Source organism: Zalophus californianus, chromosome 5 (assembly GCF_009762305.2).
Source record: "Zalophus californianus isolate mZalCal1 chromosome 5, mZalCal1.pri.v2, whole genome shotgun sequence".
Lineage (NCBI taxonomy): Eukaryota > Metazoa > Chordata > Mammalia > Carnivora > Otariidae > Zalophus > Zalophus californianus.
The window spans coordinates 40,298,799-40,315,381 of NC_045599.1; the positions used below are offsets into that span (position 1 = coordinate 40,298,799).

At 38.8% G+C, this 16,583-nt stretch overlaps 1 protein-coding gene across 1 annotated transcript in view; it reads left to right on the forward strand.

Annotated features, from left to right (window-relative positions):
• The window catches only part of SPINK5 (serine peptidase inhibitor Kazal type 5), a 173,793-nt gene that overhangs the window by 136,404 nt on the left and 20,806 nt on the right, over positions 1-16,583 (forward strand). Inside the window, exons 14-23 of the mRNA XM_027604428.2 lie at positions 1,051-1,132; positions 2,564-2,691; positions 4,416-4,497; positions 4,832-4,959; positions 8,152-8,200; positions 9,898-10,025; positions 11,798-11,888; positions 14,239-14,366; positions 14,991-15,057; positions 16,077-16,204. Coding sequence (XP_027460229.1) covers positions 1,051-1,132; positions 2,564-2,691; positions 4,416-4,497; positions 4,832-4,959; positions 8,152-8,200; positions 9,898-10,025; positions 11,798-11,888; positions 14,239-14,366; positions 14,991-15,057; positions 16,077-16,204 — 1,011 coding nt within the window. The remainder of the gene's footprint in view (positions 1-1,050; positions 1,133-2,563; positions 2,692-4,415; positions 4,498-4,831; positions 4,960-8,151; positions 8,201-9,897; positions 10,026-11,797; positions 11,889-14,238; positions 14,367-14,990; positions 15,058-16,076; positions 16,205-16,583) is intronic.

A 16,583-nucleotide genomic window follows, 5' to 3' on the forward strand; every position in this document is an offset into this window, starting at 1 on the left:
ATGTCTGCTTCCTTGACACTCATTCTCTTACTGGAACATCCTGACAGCCTTGAGCTTGTGCAAATATCACATTGTCCATACTGCTGAAGCTTCATACGTGAACCTGTGATACAAGTTCATAGGCATCTCATCTTCCAAAGAGGTTAGGGCCCAAAGTAAGCACTTAATGCAGATATTGATTATTAGAGTTAATGTTGCCCATCAAATAGTCATGAACCCTTACAAAATTAAATATTACTTTACATAATGTGACATTTCTCAGTAAGTTAGAATTGACAGTTTGCTTTCAAAATTTGGAACTACTCCCAGTTTATTTGATTGAACTCAGATTAAGTGGTTGATTTACATTTCGAATCTATGGTCTTTTGTTTTGATTGACAGCCTTGTGTGGTTGAAATAGCATCAGTTAACCATACATACCATGTAATTCTATTGTGCAAAGCAAATATAGGCTCATTTGGTTTATCAATGTATGGAAATTATTGGCCTTTTTCCACCTGCACTCCATTTTGTCTTTAGATAACACAGCCATGAGTAAGCAACACACTTAAGGTGAATTAATAAAGCTAGGGTGTGCATGATGTGATAGACTATAGACTTAAGAGAAGAGACCTTGGTTAATCATAGTCCTGTCCTAAAAGTATAGCCAAAGCCCTCTCTGCCTCAGACAAGGGAACCAGTCAATGTGCTTTGTAAAGGCCACTTTCAGTCTCCAGGTATAACGTCACAAGGGTACTAGTTTGGTATCTCCCTGATGGACATTGATGGTATTTCTTTTCTGACCACAGGCAAGAAAGGTATTTTATAGAAAGCAAGCTTTCCAGATCCACAATCACTGTCTTTCTTTCAATGTTAAGCAAAAAGTATAAAGAAGTTAATTGTATCTTACCATACTGGAGGCTGTTCTGTTGCTTCTCATTGGTATGTAGTGATAAAAGGACAAAATTGCTCTTCCTAAGGAGGGAGGACAGATTAGCAATGCAAGAATGTGGACAAATAATTGCCTGTACTTGGTCCAATGGATTCTTCTCATTTTTTTCTCTCATTTAGCCAAGCAGAAGCTGAGGAAAAGAAAAAGGCTGAAGCAGAAGCAAGAAATAAAAGAGAATCTGAAAAAACAACCTCATATGGAGTGAGTGGAATCCACCCATTGAGTCCTACTTGGCATTGTAACTTGAACATATTTCAGAGTCTAAAGGGTGGAATATTTTCCAGTAAAAAATTGCCAGGAAATCCTAACCCTTTAATCTGGAGATGACACTGAGATAAATCCTTTGGGAACTTGATCAATGCTTGCTGCTTCCAAGACTAACCCTGTGGAGTAAAAATTATTTGAAGTCTGAAAAAACTGGGTTCTAGCACTGGTTTCATCACTTACAGACTGTGTTAGCTTTTGCAGACCACTTCCCATATATTCCCATATACTTTCTACATATGAATTTTTGAAATTTCACGTTTGAATTGGGATAAAAATACCTTCATTCTGCACACAGAAAGCCTGCTTTTTAGCTCTGAAATGTTACAGTATTTGTTTCCATAGCCTTCTATTAAGTTGTTAATGCTTATTATTTAAAGATGAAAGTCTTCTACTTTTCCCGCTAGGTTCTATTCTTTCCGTTATCCAACTACGCTCCCCAACAGAGCTAGAGTAAAGCTTCACAATATTAATCAGATCGCAATACTCTTCTGCTTAAAAGCCACAAATGGCTCATCATAAACTATAGGATATAATTCAATCTCCTTATCTCTCTTCTTATTTGGCTTGCCTTCATTCAGAAATTCATGTTCTGCTATATGCCCATGTGGTTTCCTACTTTATCTCCCAACTTAATGGTCTTGTATGCATATTCCCCAATCCCCTTCTTATCCACGAAAATGCTGTTTACTCTTCAGTCTCACTCAAATTATTCTTGTTATGTGACATCTTCCCTGGTTTTCACAATCAGATCTCATGGTCCCAACCTCTGTGTTCTCAGATTTTCTTGTACCTATATGTTTGCACTTATTTTATTCCTCCAAAATTTTTTTTTAAGATTTTGTTTATTTGCGAGAGAGAGGGAGAGCGCGGGAGAGAGAGCATGAGCAGGGGGAGGGGCAGAGGGAGAGGGAGAAGCAGGCTCCCCACTGAGCTGGGAGCCTGACCTGGGGCTTCATCCCAGAACCCTAGGATCATGACCTGAGCTGAAGGCACACCCTTAATCGACTGAGCCACCCAGGCTCCCCTGCCCTTATTTCAGTGTGTTTAGATTATAGTGGAATATAATCTATGTTTGGGAGTAATGTCACCATGATGGCAACACATTACTTGTCCACCTCTTTTCTTATATTGTGACATCCCATTATGTCTTACTTATTCCCATCTAACTTACTTATTCCCATCCCATTCACATCTAACAAATGGTGACTTCTATTTGTTGAGTTAAATTTTACATTTGAGAGAAACACAACTAAAGTCCTGGTGTCAAAGAAGCATAACATTAGTTTCTGCCAATGTTGATGTTCCAATCATCTGCTTGGAATAGGAACAAAATGTATCCCTAGCTTGCTTTCTCTATCCTGGCAGGAGCTGTGTAGTGAATACCGCAAGCTTGTGAGGAATGGAAAACTCCCCTGCACGCGAGAGAATGACCCCATCCAGGGCCCTGATGGGAAAATGTATGGCAACACCTGCTCCATGTGTGAGGTGTTCTTGTGAGTAGCGCTGCACCTGGGGAAATGAGGGAGAGTTCTGTCCTCTCTGCTTCATTTTTTATTTTTTTAATTTTAACTTTGTTATATTTTATTTCTTAAATGGTGTTTAATTCTTGTCAATGGCATTTTTGCATAATGTCATAATTATCAAAGAATAATTCCTGCTCTGTCCTGAGAAAGGGGCAGTAATGTCCACAAGTAGCTGTTTCTCATGCAGACTTCTCTTGCAGACTGGCTTGGTCTCTGAGGTGCCGTGGGTACTTCAGCCTTGTCCCCGTGTTCTAGGATTCTCTCAGTCATGTCATGTTCTTGACTAGAGGTTGGTGGTTCTGGTGAGGGGAAGGGAAGTTAGGAACCACTTGTGTTGCCATCATGGTGACATTACTCCCAACAAACTCCAAAGAATCATTCTTGCTTATCAATCACTGGTTGAATTCCTGAGGAAGTGTACAGGATGTAAAACAAGGATCTTACCCTTGCAGGGAGGGCTGTGAAGTCACCTGAAATCACACAACACATCACAAAGCAAACATATAAATATGCAAAACGGTACATTAATTCATACACAGGACCTGGGGGAATGACTTGGAATAAGAATGATGAGTATCCGGTGGAGTGAACCCCTCCCATGTGTCTCGTGAACACAGCTTGAACAGCTGTGGTAAAGCCTACTCTACGTCCCTAACCCCACACTTTCTCCTTCATGGTGATCAGGACTTTGCTTTGTAGCACAAAACATAGTTAGTAGCTGTAAATTGATATGTGTGACTATATGTTCACCGTCTCTCTTCTTCTACTAGACAATTGTTGTTAGGGAAGGGATTCTAGAAAATATAAGCAGTGAGTTCAGATTAACTTTCTGCTTCATTTCTGTGTTCCATTATGAGAGGACCACTTCAGCAGGAAAGCAAAAGCACACTTAGAATAAAAACCATGTAAGGCTTGGTACATTTAGCAAAGGGGGAGTCATGGTCTTGAAATATCCAAGTAGCTTTTGTTTTATCAACACTAGCTCCAGGTTGTCTCTGTGGATGAAAGTGGAAACAATGAGTGAAAGCTCTGGAAGGGGTCTGGCTCAATGCCAAGAGCAATTTCCTAACAGTCAGAGGACTTCAAGGGTAGAATGACCTATGTGGAGTTTCAAGGATGATATAGGTAGAGAATTTACTAGCGGATTAAAGCAAAACTAGACAGTAATCAGGCATACTGAGTATTAGAAGTCATGAGTAGTGGAAGATCAAAAAACTTCCTCTGGATTAAGGTTTAAATCTGTAGTGTACATTTGTTAGTTCTGTGTCCTTGGGAAAGTGATCCATTCTGTCAGTTTTCTCATTTGTAAATGGGGTTATAATAGTAGTTTTGTAACATGCAGTTGGGAAGATTTCATGGAATAAGCCCCAGGTCAGGCACATAGTAAGAATTTAGTTAAGGTTTTTTTGTTTTGTTTTGTTTTGTTTTTTTAAAGAGAGAGAGAGAGAGCACAAGCAGGGGAGGAGGGTGGTGAGGAGCAGAGGGAGAGGGAGCAGGGAGCCCAATGTAGGACTCGATCCCAGGACCCTAGGATCATGACCTGAGCCGAAGGCAGACGTTTAACTGACTGAGCCAACCAGGCGCCCCAGAATTTAATAAGTATTAACTGTCATAATTAAATTATATTTGAGGTCACTTTCAACCTGGACATTCTATGATCCTTACTGATCTCCTTTTTAATCATTCTTTTTTAGCCAAACAGAGGAAGAAGAAAAGAAAAAGAAGGAAAGTGAGTCAAGAAATAAGAGAGAATCTGAGAACACAGCTCTCTTTGAGGTGAGGGGAACTTCTCCAAAAGTCAGAGGCATGTGGACCTGGGCTCCATAGATGGCATTCAGGAAACTCATAAATCCCCTGAAACTGTAGGAAATATTTGTACAGTTTGTTTGTTTATATGTGAGCATATACCCATGTGCATATGTGACTATTTCTAGGTCGAGGTTGTATAACTTTTATCATTTAAAAATAGTCATGTCTTCCCAGTTAAAAACTATTCTAAAATAAGCCAATTACTAATCCCCATTTAAGAACAAAGTCTAAACATCAGCTATTTTTCCAATCTGACCCAACCTGTGTTCAAAACCTCAAACTCCCTTCCTCAATTTCACAGGAATTATGCAGTGAATACCGCAAATTAAGGAAGAATGGACAGCTTCTCTGTACTCGAGAGAACGACCCCATCAAGGGCCCAGATGGGAAAATGCATGGCAACACCTGCTCCATGTGTGAGGCCTTCTTGTGAGTAGAGCTCAGGACTTTAGAAGGAGAGGGAGAAGGAACTGAGGGAAGTTTTCAAACAATGGCAAATAATGCATTTTCCTCTTCAGGACAATGGTCATTTTTGGGTGTCACACTTAAATGAACTAAAATTTAAAAAAAAACAAAAACCCACATACAAGAAAACACAAAACCAAAAAGCAAGTGGAGAGCTTTCAGATGATGATTATTGTGATCTAAAGAGAGCCATAATATTTTTTTTTATTTTGAAGTTCTTTTAACTGTCTTTTCTTTTAGAATATTTTAGAGGTAACTCAAGATCTTTTATTCAGAGAAGAGATTACTCTATGATAACCATACAAATTGCTGTTAGTTTTCTGAAGGATTATCAGCTAAAATAAGAAATGGCTGAGATTACATATAAAATATCGTTATGGTGCATGGAAAATTTTAAGGGAAAGATTTTTTTTGTTTTGTTTTAGTTTACTACCTTTCTTACTCTGTGTGACCTCATGGAGTAGAATTAAATGGGTGAGAGCTTTAGGGACACAGATTTGGGTGCAGCATGAAGATGTACTTTGTAATAGTTGACATAGGTAAAGCCTGCTTTAGAAATGGTAAAAGTTGGATGCTCATTTTCAGGGGAGTAAAATACAACTGTAGAATAAATGACAGGATGTATCCTCTCAAAAAAAAGTCTATGATAATCCTTAAGGTTTTTTGTTTTTGTTTTTGTTTTTTTAAGATTTCACTTATTCATCCGACAGAGAGAGACACAGCGAGAGAGGGAACACAAGCAGGGGGAGTGGGAGAGGGAGAAGCAGACTTCCTGCAGAACAGGGAGCCCGATGTGGGGCTCTGGCCCAAGATCCCGGGATCACAACCTGAGCCAAAGGCAGACGCTTAACGACTGAACCACCTAGGAGCCCATTCCTTAAGGCTTTTGATCTTATTCCCAAGGGATACTCCAGTTGATTTTCTATATACCCAGAATCTCTGAAAGGATTCAGTCATTCAGTCTTCCCTGGTGGAGAGCATTTTAACCCTGAAGATTTGTCCTTTAGTGTTTGGGCATGGAAGCACTAAAAACCAAATCATCATAGCCAACATTTATTGAATGCATGTAATTGGCATATACTTGCTAAAAGCTTGGCTAGTTAATCCCACTTAATCTTCACAATAAACATATGAAATGGGTCTTTCTTACATTATCACAAGTTATAGATGACAACATAAAGGCCCAGAGAAGTTGGGAATGATAGAAATATCAGTGCAGGGGAAAAAAATGAAGAAAATGATGTTTTCCACTGTATGCTGTAGACATAATATAATCATTTAGCAATGCCATTATAACTTCTGGTGATTAATTATATTTGCCTGAAGTTAGGCTTGTTTCAGTCTGTTTTTCTTTACCTTGACATTCATCTTTCAGTGACAAGGAAGTAATTCTGCCACCTAGTGGTCAGCTCTGCTACTTCCTCTGATAAATTTCCCAGGATGGAAAGAAAATGCTTCTTAAAATTTTTAGTCAAAGTAGACTCATGGTAAAGCTTAGATTAGTTTCCATGTAAAGAAGTATGAGGAACCTCACAATTTTGAACTATTTTAGTAATTTTCTCCCATCTCTGTAAAAACTCCTTGTCAAAAAGAAATAAAAATTTACTATGTCATATTTTGTGGGTATGTTAGCAAAAGCTCTTAGCTTTTTTTGAGAATCATTTTTCCCTCCATAGTCTTTTTTTGCACACTGTCATACCATATGCAAATTGTCTTTTCACCTTTTTTTAAAAAAAATATTTTATTTATCCATTTGAGAGAGAGAGCATGAACAGGGGGAAGGGGCAGAGGTAGAGAGAGAAGCAGACTCCCTGCTGAGGCTCAATCCCAGGAGCCCGGAGATCATGACCTCAGCTAAAGGCAGATGCTTAACCTACTGAGCCATCCAGGCGCCCTGTCTTTTCACCTTTTTTTTTTTTTTAAGATTTTATTTATTTACTTGACAGAGAGAGACACAGTGAGAGAGGGAACACAAGCAGGGGGAGCGGGAGAGGGAGAAGCAGGCTTCCCACTGAGCAGGGAGCCTGATGCGGGGCTTGATCCCAGGACCCTGGGATCATGACCTGAGCTGAAGGCAAACGCTTAACGACTGAGCCACCCAGGTATCTTTTCACCTTTTAAAAAAGTTTTTAATTTGATCAATGAATGAGCAATTCTTACATTGATTGAAACATAACATTTTTACATATAATTTACACATTTTACATTTTAAATGAAAACTTTTTACATATTTAACAGGATTAAATTGTTTAGATTATAGATCCAGTTGTGCTACACTTGATTTGCAACACTGTTAGTTATCAAAAATGGTTAAGAGCTCACTTCATTTCCATCATATACTTTTTTTTTGGAGGATTCACTCTTAATAATAATTACATTGATGAAGATAGCGATCACTTATATCACTTTTATCAATAATTTCATTATGTACCAGATCCTTCCTCTAGTTGCTTTACAGGTATCAACTCATTTAATGCTCACAACAATCCTCTGAGAAGAATGTGGTTACTACTCCTCCCGTCCTTCCCGTATTTAAAGATGAGGAAGGCACAGAGAGGTTCAGACATTTCTTGTATTCCTTATGGCTCTGGACTCTGTCCTCTTTTTTTTTTTTTAAGGTTTTATTTATTTATTTGAGAGAGAGAATGAGAGCATGAGAGGGGGGAGGGTCAGATGGAGAAGCAGACCCCCCCGCTGAGCAGGGAGCCCGATGTGGGACTCGATCCTGGGACTCCAGGATCATGACCTGAGCCAAAGGCAGTCGCTTAACCAACTGAGCCACCCAGGCGCCCCATGGACTCTGTCCTCTTAACCACCATGCTATATGCCTCCCAGAAGGCAAATATTAACACTTTCTCGAGAGCTGTGGCAGATGCAAAATAATCAGCCAATAGGAAAGTATTACTGCAATGTTCTTGCTGAGGAGCCAAATGGCTTTACTCATTAAGGGACTTTTGCACACTATTCTCTTGAGGTGAAGTAAATAATTTCAGTTTATTATCCAATAAAATTACAAATTGCTGTGAGTGGATCTTTGGGGGTGCTTGAGAATTGTCAAAGCAATGAATGATCCCCCTGTAAATGTTAAGAATCTACTCTACTGTATTAAGACCCATTTCTTCTTTTCCCCTCTTTTTCTTCCCCTGATCCTTATAGTCAACAAGAAGAAAGAGCAAGAGCAAAGGCTAAAAGAGAAGCTACAAAGGTAATTTTTCTCAGGACTGCTAATGTTATGCCTTGACATTTTTTTCTCCTTTAAGTATTCTAGGTATCTCATTAGCAGAAATGTTTTCCTTTTCAATTGCCATGCCTGAAATGAACAACAACAAACAGCCTTTCACTTGTAAAAAGGGGTCTCAAGTAGAAGTTTCTAGAGTATCGATTTTATTGCATGATAATTCAAATTTTGAGTTTCATTTTATAAGAAGGAGAGGGTTAATTTACTCTGTAAGGCATATTCTCCATATTTGGCTTTTCTTATATTTCTGTTATCATAAGTAACACCAACAAAACTGTCTGTATGTGTTGTCGGATTACTCTCATATGACGGCCATAAACAAAATTTGCCTTTATGGATCTTATTACCTAACAAATGCAAAGCATAAGCCTAATATTTATTTGGGGAAAGTTGACACAGTTTAAAAGTCTGCCTTTAAACTGACTCACTTTCTCATGAACTTTCTTTCTGTTGGTTGAAACCATCTTTTGAACACTTGTTTTATCCATAATATCTGATCAGCTGCTAAATCATCTTAGATTTTCCAATCAGTCTTAACACATTCTCCTTCCCTCTGCTTATATTGTACCTCTCCTGTTTGAAATCTGCATCCCCTATCCCTCTGCTTTATCAAGGAGCTCCCAGGAAGGTGTCAGTTTCTCCAAGGACTCATACTTGTCCTCTCCTCCATATCTTTATTTCTTAGTGTGAGCATGTTTTTCTTTTCTTTCTCAGCCTTCTAAAGACAAATCAAGATTCACCAATTTTTTTGCACATTCTTCTTATTTTAAATTTTCCAGCTTTTTTGAGATATAATTGACATACAACATTCTGCAAGTTTAACATTGTGTATATTGTCTTGATTTGGTACACACATATATTGTAAAATGATACTCCCATAGCGTTACCTAACACTTCCATCACATCACGCTATGACATAAATACATTTCTTTTTGTGGTGAGAACATTTAGGATCTACTCTCTTAGCAACTTTCAAGTATACTGTATAGTATACTGTTATATTGTTAGCTATAATAACCATGCTCTAAAGCAGATCTCCAGAACTTAATTCATCTTATAACTGGAAATGTATACCATTTGACCAGCGTCTCTCTATTTCCCCCACCCCCAGCCCCTGGCAAACACCACTCTACTTTCTGTTTCTATGAGGTCAGCTTTTACAGATTCCACATATGAGTGAGATCGTACCATAATTTTTTTTCTGTCTCCTTTATTTCACTTAGCAGTGTCCTCTAGTTTCATCCAAGTAGTTGCAGATGGCAGGATGTCCTTCTTTCTCATGAAGACTCAGCAATATTCTCACTTCCTCCAGGAAGCCTCCTCTTCTAGGTCCATTGAACTCTCTCCCCTTCAATCTTTCATTAGCTCTTATAGAGTGTGATATATAACATAACACAAACATGTATATTGTTCTCTGATTTTTATCAGTCTTCTTCTGCACCTAGAGTGGAAGCAGCCTCAGGAGAATGATGATGATAAATATTTCCAGATCCACTCTAGTGCAACGACAATTCTGAGTCCATGATGGAAGCTTCGTAAATACTTATCGATTTACTGCTCCCTGTCATCCCTTTTTGTTTTTCTTCTACTCTGCATCACTTATTCCTCAGAAGAGGCAAAGGTGCAGGAAGGGTAGACAGTCATTCTGAGAAAATATTTTCCAGGAGCTCTGCAGTGAATTTTGGAACCAAGTGAAGAATGGAATGCTTATATGCACCAGGGAGAATGACCCTGTCCGCGGCCCCGATGGCAAAATGCACGGAAACAAGTGTGCCATGTGTGCAAGCCTATTGTGAGTACCTACCCTCATCTGTCGCACTGAATCTCTCATCATCAATCACGTCTGAGTCTTAGTTTCCTAGAAATGTGTAGAATATATATCATGCTTGTATGCTATGTAAGTTTAAAAGCACATGGGCAATACATGAAGTAATAATGAATCATACAATGACAATGTGATTCTCTATCCAGTTACCCTTTTTTAAAAATTTTAAAAATATTTTATTTATTTACTCATGAGAGACAGAGAGAGGTAGAGGCAGAGGGAGAAACAGGCTCCCCAAGGAGCAGGGAGCCCGATGCGGGACTCGATCCCAGGACCCCGGGATCATGACCTGAGCCGAAGGCAGATGCTTAACCATCTGAGCCACCCAGGCACCTTCTATCCATTTGTCCTTCTATCCTCTAGTTAAGTCATGGGAAAGTCTTAATTTATACTTTTAACACTAGATAATCATCATTCATAACTGAAAGCAGAAGTTTGATGATCTGGATGCAGTGATATCTTTGTCTCTCTCTCTCTCCCCCACTGACATTTTATGATTCTGTGAATATATTCAGCTATTGGCTAAGGGAAAACCAGTTGGTCAGAAGTTTATGAGGCCAGTAGGCAAGAAGTGTTAAAATAACCTGAATGAGAAAAGGAATGGAGAAGATTGCATTTATCCCTTCAGGGACATTACAGTGCACAGCTGAAATAACACTTTGATAAGTGGTTTAGTATAGAGAGTAAAACCTCTAAGAGGCGAGCCCATACATTAGATGTTTATTGAAATGTCTTCTTGTGAGCCAAATCCAGGGACTTTTAGGCCATTGTTTTGGTGAGTGGGACTAAAGCTCCATTGTGTGAGACAGTCTAGGAGAAATTGATTATTACCTCCTCAGGTTCTCCTCCTTCTTAGATTCCTAATCCTCTACAGAGTGTCAAGCTAAGGTAAATGTTTAAATAATATCTGTTGAAAAGGTGCAAGGTTACTGTTTTCCCTTAACTTTCATATGTCCTTGTCCAATCTCAGGTATATGCACATAGTTCCTTGAAGGAGAGACTGACAGACTAGGCCACTAGTGTACACAGTGGCCTAAGAGTCAGGAAATCAAGGCTCTTTTCTCACCTGATCCATTGTTCATGCTGTGGTGATGACTAAATGGGATCTCATCAGTGCTACAGATTTTCCAGCTTTGATAAACTGTGTATCAGTAGAAAATGGCAAGAAAGCCAGAAGCTTAGGCTCATGATCAACCTAAAATATTAATTGTTGCATCTTATTGGACTTGGATCATTATTCTAAAACTTGAACTTCAACCTGAATATTAATTTCCTTAAAATAATATCTAAAAAAATAATTTTATAGTGAAACATAGTTTATTTTGACTATGGGCCCATCGTCTGACTTGGTATCACCTCTGGCTTTCATCACTGATATGGTTGTTATTTACAAAGGAAAAGTTGCACAATTTTAAAAAATCAAGGTAACTGTGACTTCTTTCAGATCATTGAAATCACTGATTGATGGGATAAGACTGATGGAATCAAGACTACTTGAGGGTCTCATACTGATAAAAGATCATGCTAGTTTTTTTTTTTTAAGGTGTATTGTATTTTATTATTATTTTGTTTATTATCTGCATTGTTGGACACAGTGATAGTATCTCTTAGACTGGATAAATTTTTACTGAAGAGTGAATCTGACCTTGTCTGGAAGATCCTCATCCCTTTTTAAAATACATTTTCATAGACAATGGGAAATTGTACTTAGCTTGTATCTTCTTTGTTTGCAATTGCAGCAAACTTGAAGAAGAAGAAGAGAAGAAAAATAACGGCAAGGAAGGAAAGGACAAAGCAAAGGCTGATAAAGTGAAAAGAGAAGCAGCACAGGTAACTGTTTTAGATATTAGAACCACATAAATATTCCATTGCCCTGGACAAGCCTCCCACTCCCACCTCCTCCTCCCAGTGCCCTTAGTGACTTTGCAGACTGAGAACATGTATTTGGATCCTTGTGTATAAGAAGATTCCTTCTTCCCATTCACACCATATCTGATTTAATGGCTTGTGCATTTGAGAAGAGGTCAGTCATCATTTTCTCCACTGACCATGTGAATTGTATTATCCCCAAAAAAGAAGTGTATACAGATGGCTATCTTGTTATCAACTGAATACAAACCAATAGAGGCAGATTTCAGATTTTTCTCTGTATCTTTTTATATAAGGATGGTTAGTTCAAAACAACAAAATGAACAAACAAATCTAAGTTTTAATCCCAATTAATTTTCTGTGAGATTTTGGGAAAACTACTTAACAACATTTTTGAACCTTGGGTTTACATTCTCACATGATGATGATGATGATGATGATGGCTATTAATTATTTAGTTGCTGCTATATGCCATATGGTATAGCAATTTTAGGACTGATCTTTGTAGTAACCATTCAAGGTATGTATTATTGTCTGTATTTTATAAAGGAGGATTCAGAGGCTCAGATAAGAAGTTAGGAGATATATATAGTTAATAATTTGAGAGCTAGAATTAGAACACAAGTTCTGGCTATAATGCCCATGATACACCTTAGATCTTGCACCCTGTCACCATTTGTAAGATTCCTATAGGGTGCACCTCAGGTCTTCATTTCTTCTCTCCTGTATCCTTTTATAATTTGGAAGACCTGACTTCTTACTGTTCTCCCTGCTCTCACCTCTGTTCCCTACAATCTACCCTCAACTCAGAAACCAAAGTAATTATTTAAAAACATAAGGGAGGTTATGCCACCCAGTGACTTCTCATCTCATGCAGAGTAAGCAACAAGGTCCTTCTAGTGGCTTACAATGCCATGCATGATCTGACCTCTGCCACCTCTCAGACCTACTTTCTACCCATTGCCATCCTTGTGCTGCCTTGTTGCTTCTAGGACACGCCAAGCATTGATTCAAGGTATCCCATCTTATGGACTCAGTTACGTTATGGTTAAAAACCTGAACTCTGGACTCACACTGCCAGGGCTCAAATACTGCCTGCGTGTCCCTACCAGTAAGGCAGACAGTTTTGTGTCTTACTTTCTTCACGTATAAAATATTATTATGTGTATTATTTTTATGAAGTCCTGAGAAACTTATCCATGTATATCAGCACAGCCCCTTACATGCCTTAAGTTTTCAGTATTATACATGCAACTTTACTTTCTTTATGGTCCCCTCATACTCAGACCTGACTATCCCTTTATTCTGTCAAATCCTGGCCACTTTTTGTGGCTCAGAATAAGTATTAGCTGCTCTCCAAAGATTTTCCCCATTTATACAATATAGTTAATAACTCTGTCATCTATTATGCCAGCAATTTTCCTTTATTCCTCAATTATATAATTTGTTTTATTCTAACTTATAGATGCTTCTATGCACTTTCTCCAAAGACTCTAAATACTCTGTACTTGGTTTTTATGGTTGCTCTAACAGATTACCACAAACCTGGTGGCCTAAAGCAACACAAACTTACTATCTTTGGCTTTTATATTAGAAGTCTGACCTGGGTCTCACTGAGCTAAATCAAAGGATTGGTAGGGCTGTGTTCCTTTCTGGGATCTATAGGGGAGAATTTCTCTTTGCTTTTTCTCACTTCTAGAAGCCATCATGCTCCTCAGCTCTTGGACCCCTTCCATCATCTTAAAGCCAACAACATCATGTCTCTGACTGTTCTTCTGCAGTCATAACTCCCTCTCATTCCCTCCTGTCTCACTCTTGCAATTGTAAGGACTGACCCCTGCAGTTACATTGGGGACATAGGAGAATCCAGGAGAATCTCCCCATCTCGAGTTTCTTAACTTAATTATATCCACAAAGTCCCTTTTGCCCTGTAAGGTAATATATTCACAGCATCTGGATTTTAGGACTTGGACAAATTTGGGGGGTAGGAGTTTTATTCTGCCAATCACATTTTTTTTTTTTACAAAAGGAACAATAGATGATTCTTCTTCATTTATCTCATAGTACCTAACCCAGAATAACATTTGAGTTGAATTGAAGGTTTTCTAATGAGCTCAGTAACATAATCTTATTTTCCAGATAATGTGTGTCCTAGGCCCCTGAAGAGTATCTTGGTAACATTGACCTCCTACATCACCATTTTGATGTATCCGTTAAGTTTGGATATTCTATCACAGTTTTCAGAGGGGTAATGTGGAAGAGTTCTCCAATATTTAGTTACCTGGTTCTTAAATCCACCCTCACTTGACAGGAGCTGTGCCGTGAATACCGTGACTATGTGAGAAACGGCCGACTCCCCTGCACCAGAGAGAACGACCCCATTGAAGGCCCAGATGGGAAAATGCATGGCAATACGTGCTCCATGTGTGAGGCCTTTTTGTGAGTAGATCCACAGCCACTGCTGCTTGAGTGTGGAGAAGATAGGTCATACTGAAGGTTTTCTCTAGGAAGTAGCTATGGAAGCTATCTTTGCATGGAGTTCAAGGATTTACAGTTATAAAGCCATATACTTTGCGCACTTCTTTGAGGTATTCTTAGTGTTTGAAAATGTCCTTGAATTGCTCCGGGGAGGACCATGTGCTCACAGCAGACCCCCAGCATCAATGGAGTACGAGGACTGGCATACCTGTTCTCTGCATAATGCTGCCATGAATAATCCAAGATGTGGTCACTGGGTGCTACCAAATTGAACATTTGCTAACATCTAGTAAATATTTTCAAGCATCCTCATTGCTTTCTGGGAAGAAGGACAATATCTTTATTTTCCAGAAGAACGTAGTGCTAAAAATTTGTTGATTGGTTTGCTATGATGCGTGTGTCTTATTCTTTAAGCAAAGTTAAAAACAAAAAACAACATGGAGAGCAGTGCATTTACCTTTGTACTCCCAAACTCAGTTGGTAGAGGTAGGGAAATAATGGGATATTCCTATCTAGAGAGATTTTCCCTTTAGGATAATAGGTACTGGGTGCCAGGAATGATTCTCCCCTCTCCCCATCCTACAGCCAGCAAGAAGCAAAAGAAAAAGAAGAAGCTGAATCTGGAACAAAAGCTAAGAGAGAAGCTGAAAAGGTAATTGTCCTAGAAGGTTAATATCACAGTGAAGGATGAGGTTTTGCAGTTTCTCTGTAAAAAAAAAAAAAAAAAAATACATGGAATTACCGAAAGTCTATGTAAGAGAACTCAAGGTTCATCTAATCTAGGAATTGATAGAATTTTCTTAAAGGACCAAATAGTAGACATTTGAATGGTTGTGGCCGTTCGGGCTCTGTCCCAACACTACTGTCACAGCTGTAAAAGCAGCCACAGGTAATATGCAGATAAATGGGTAAGGATGTGTTCCAAGAAGACTATTTACAAAACTAGGTGGTGGGCCAGAGTTTGCTTACAGGCCAGAGTTTGCAAACATCTGATCTACCTCATTCCTGTGTTTTCAAATGAAGATTTAAAACCCAGAGAGAAGGAAGAAATTGCAGTGGGACTATCGGCATCAGATTCCACATCTTCGTATTTCAAAGTTCTCACAGTTGAAAAATGAAAACAAAAGAGTTCAAACCTAGACCTCCAGACACCAAATCTAGCGTAATTCCTAACCTACTATGTCGTTTTGAATGACCACATTGGGTCACATCAGTTGTGTTCCTCACTTTATCTTTAATTATTTCTGATGCCAGCATTTTGGGGAAAATAAAAATAGTACATTGGGCACACTAGAATATTCTAGGATAATATTTTCTTGGTTTCAAAAAGGTTGATTCCAAGTAGATTTTTTTCAGGTTTGTGGGCATTTGCTTGCCCCCATCAAAGATGAGCGGCCAGTTCTCCCAAGAACCCAAGTTATTAAGGGATTCTTTCTTATGTGTGGGTGCAGATTATTAGTCTGGATTTGGGGGCTAAATCTCAAGGAAAAAGAAAGAGAAACTTCTTTTTAAGTCATGTGTGTTTAGTAGGAATTGAATGAAACAATTGCCAGGAAGAAACATACCCAGAGGTCACTTTCTGTTCCTGTTTTACTAGGAATCACTTGGAAGGAATCCGACAAAGTAATTTATACGAAAATACCCACGCTCTTGCCTTTTCTCCTCCTTTAGGATACATGCAGTGAATTTCGGAACCTTTTGCAAAATGGAAATCTTTTCTGCACACGAGAAAATGATCCCGTGCGTGGCCCAGATGGCAAGACCCACGGCAACAAGTGTGCCATGTGTAAAGCTGTCTTGTGAGTGCCCAAATGAGGCCCCTGCTGGGAGTTGGCAGAGTTGGGGAGACAGAGAGCCAGGAAGATAATGTCTATTGTGTTTGTCCTTTCTTTACATGTAAAGGGAGCAAATGATTCTCTGCAGAGCATTTTCGGGCAAATCTTTCTTTATAAAGACCAAGATTCACAATTCTAGAAATAGACAATATATGACTAGGGTATTATCTCTATAAATTCTGGAGGAGAGCCCACCTATTAATAGATCACAACATCTTTCTTGGTAAAATTTTAAGTCCTTTGCTGTCTGATGGATCCCTTCTCTACATCATCTTTTAAATACCTCTGGGAAGATAATAAACATATTTTACTATCAGCCTAACTTTTCTACCTACGTTTTTGA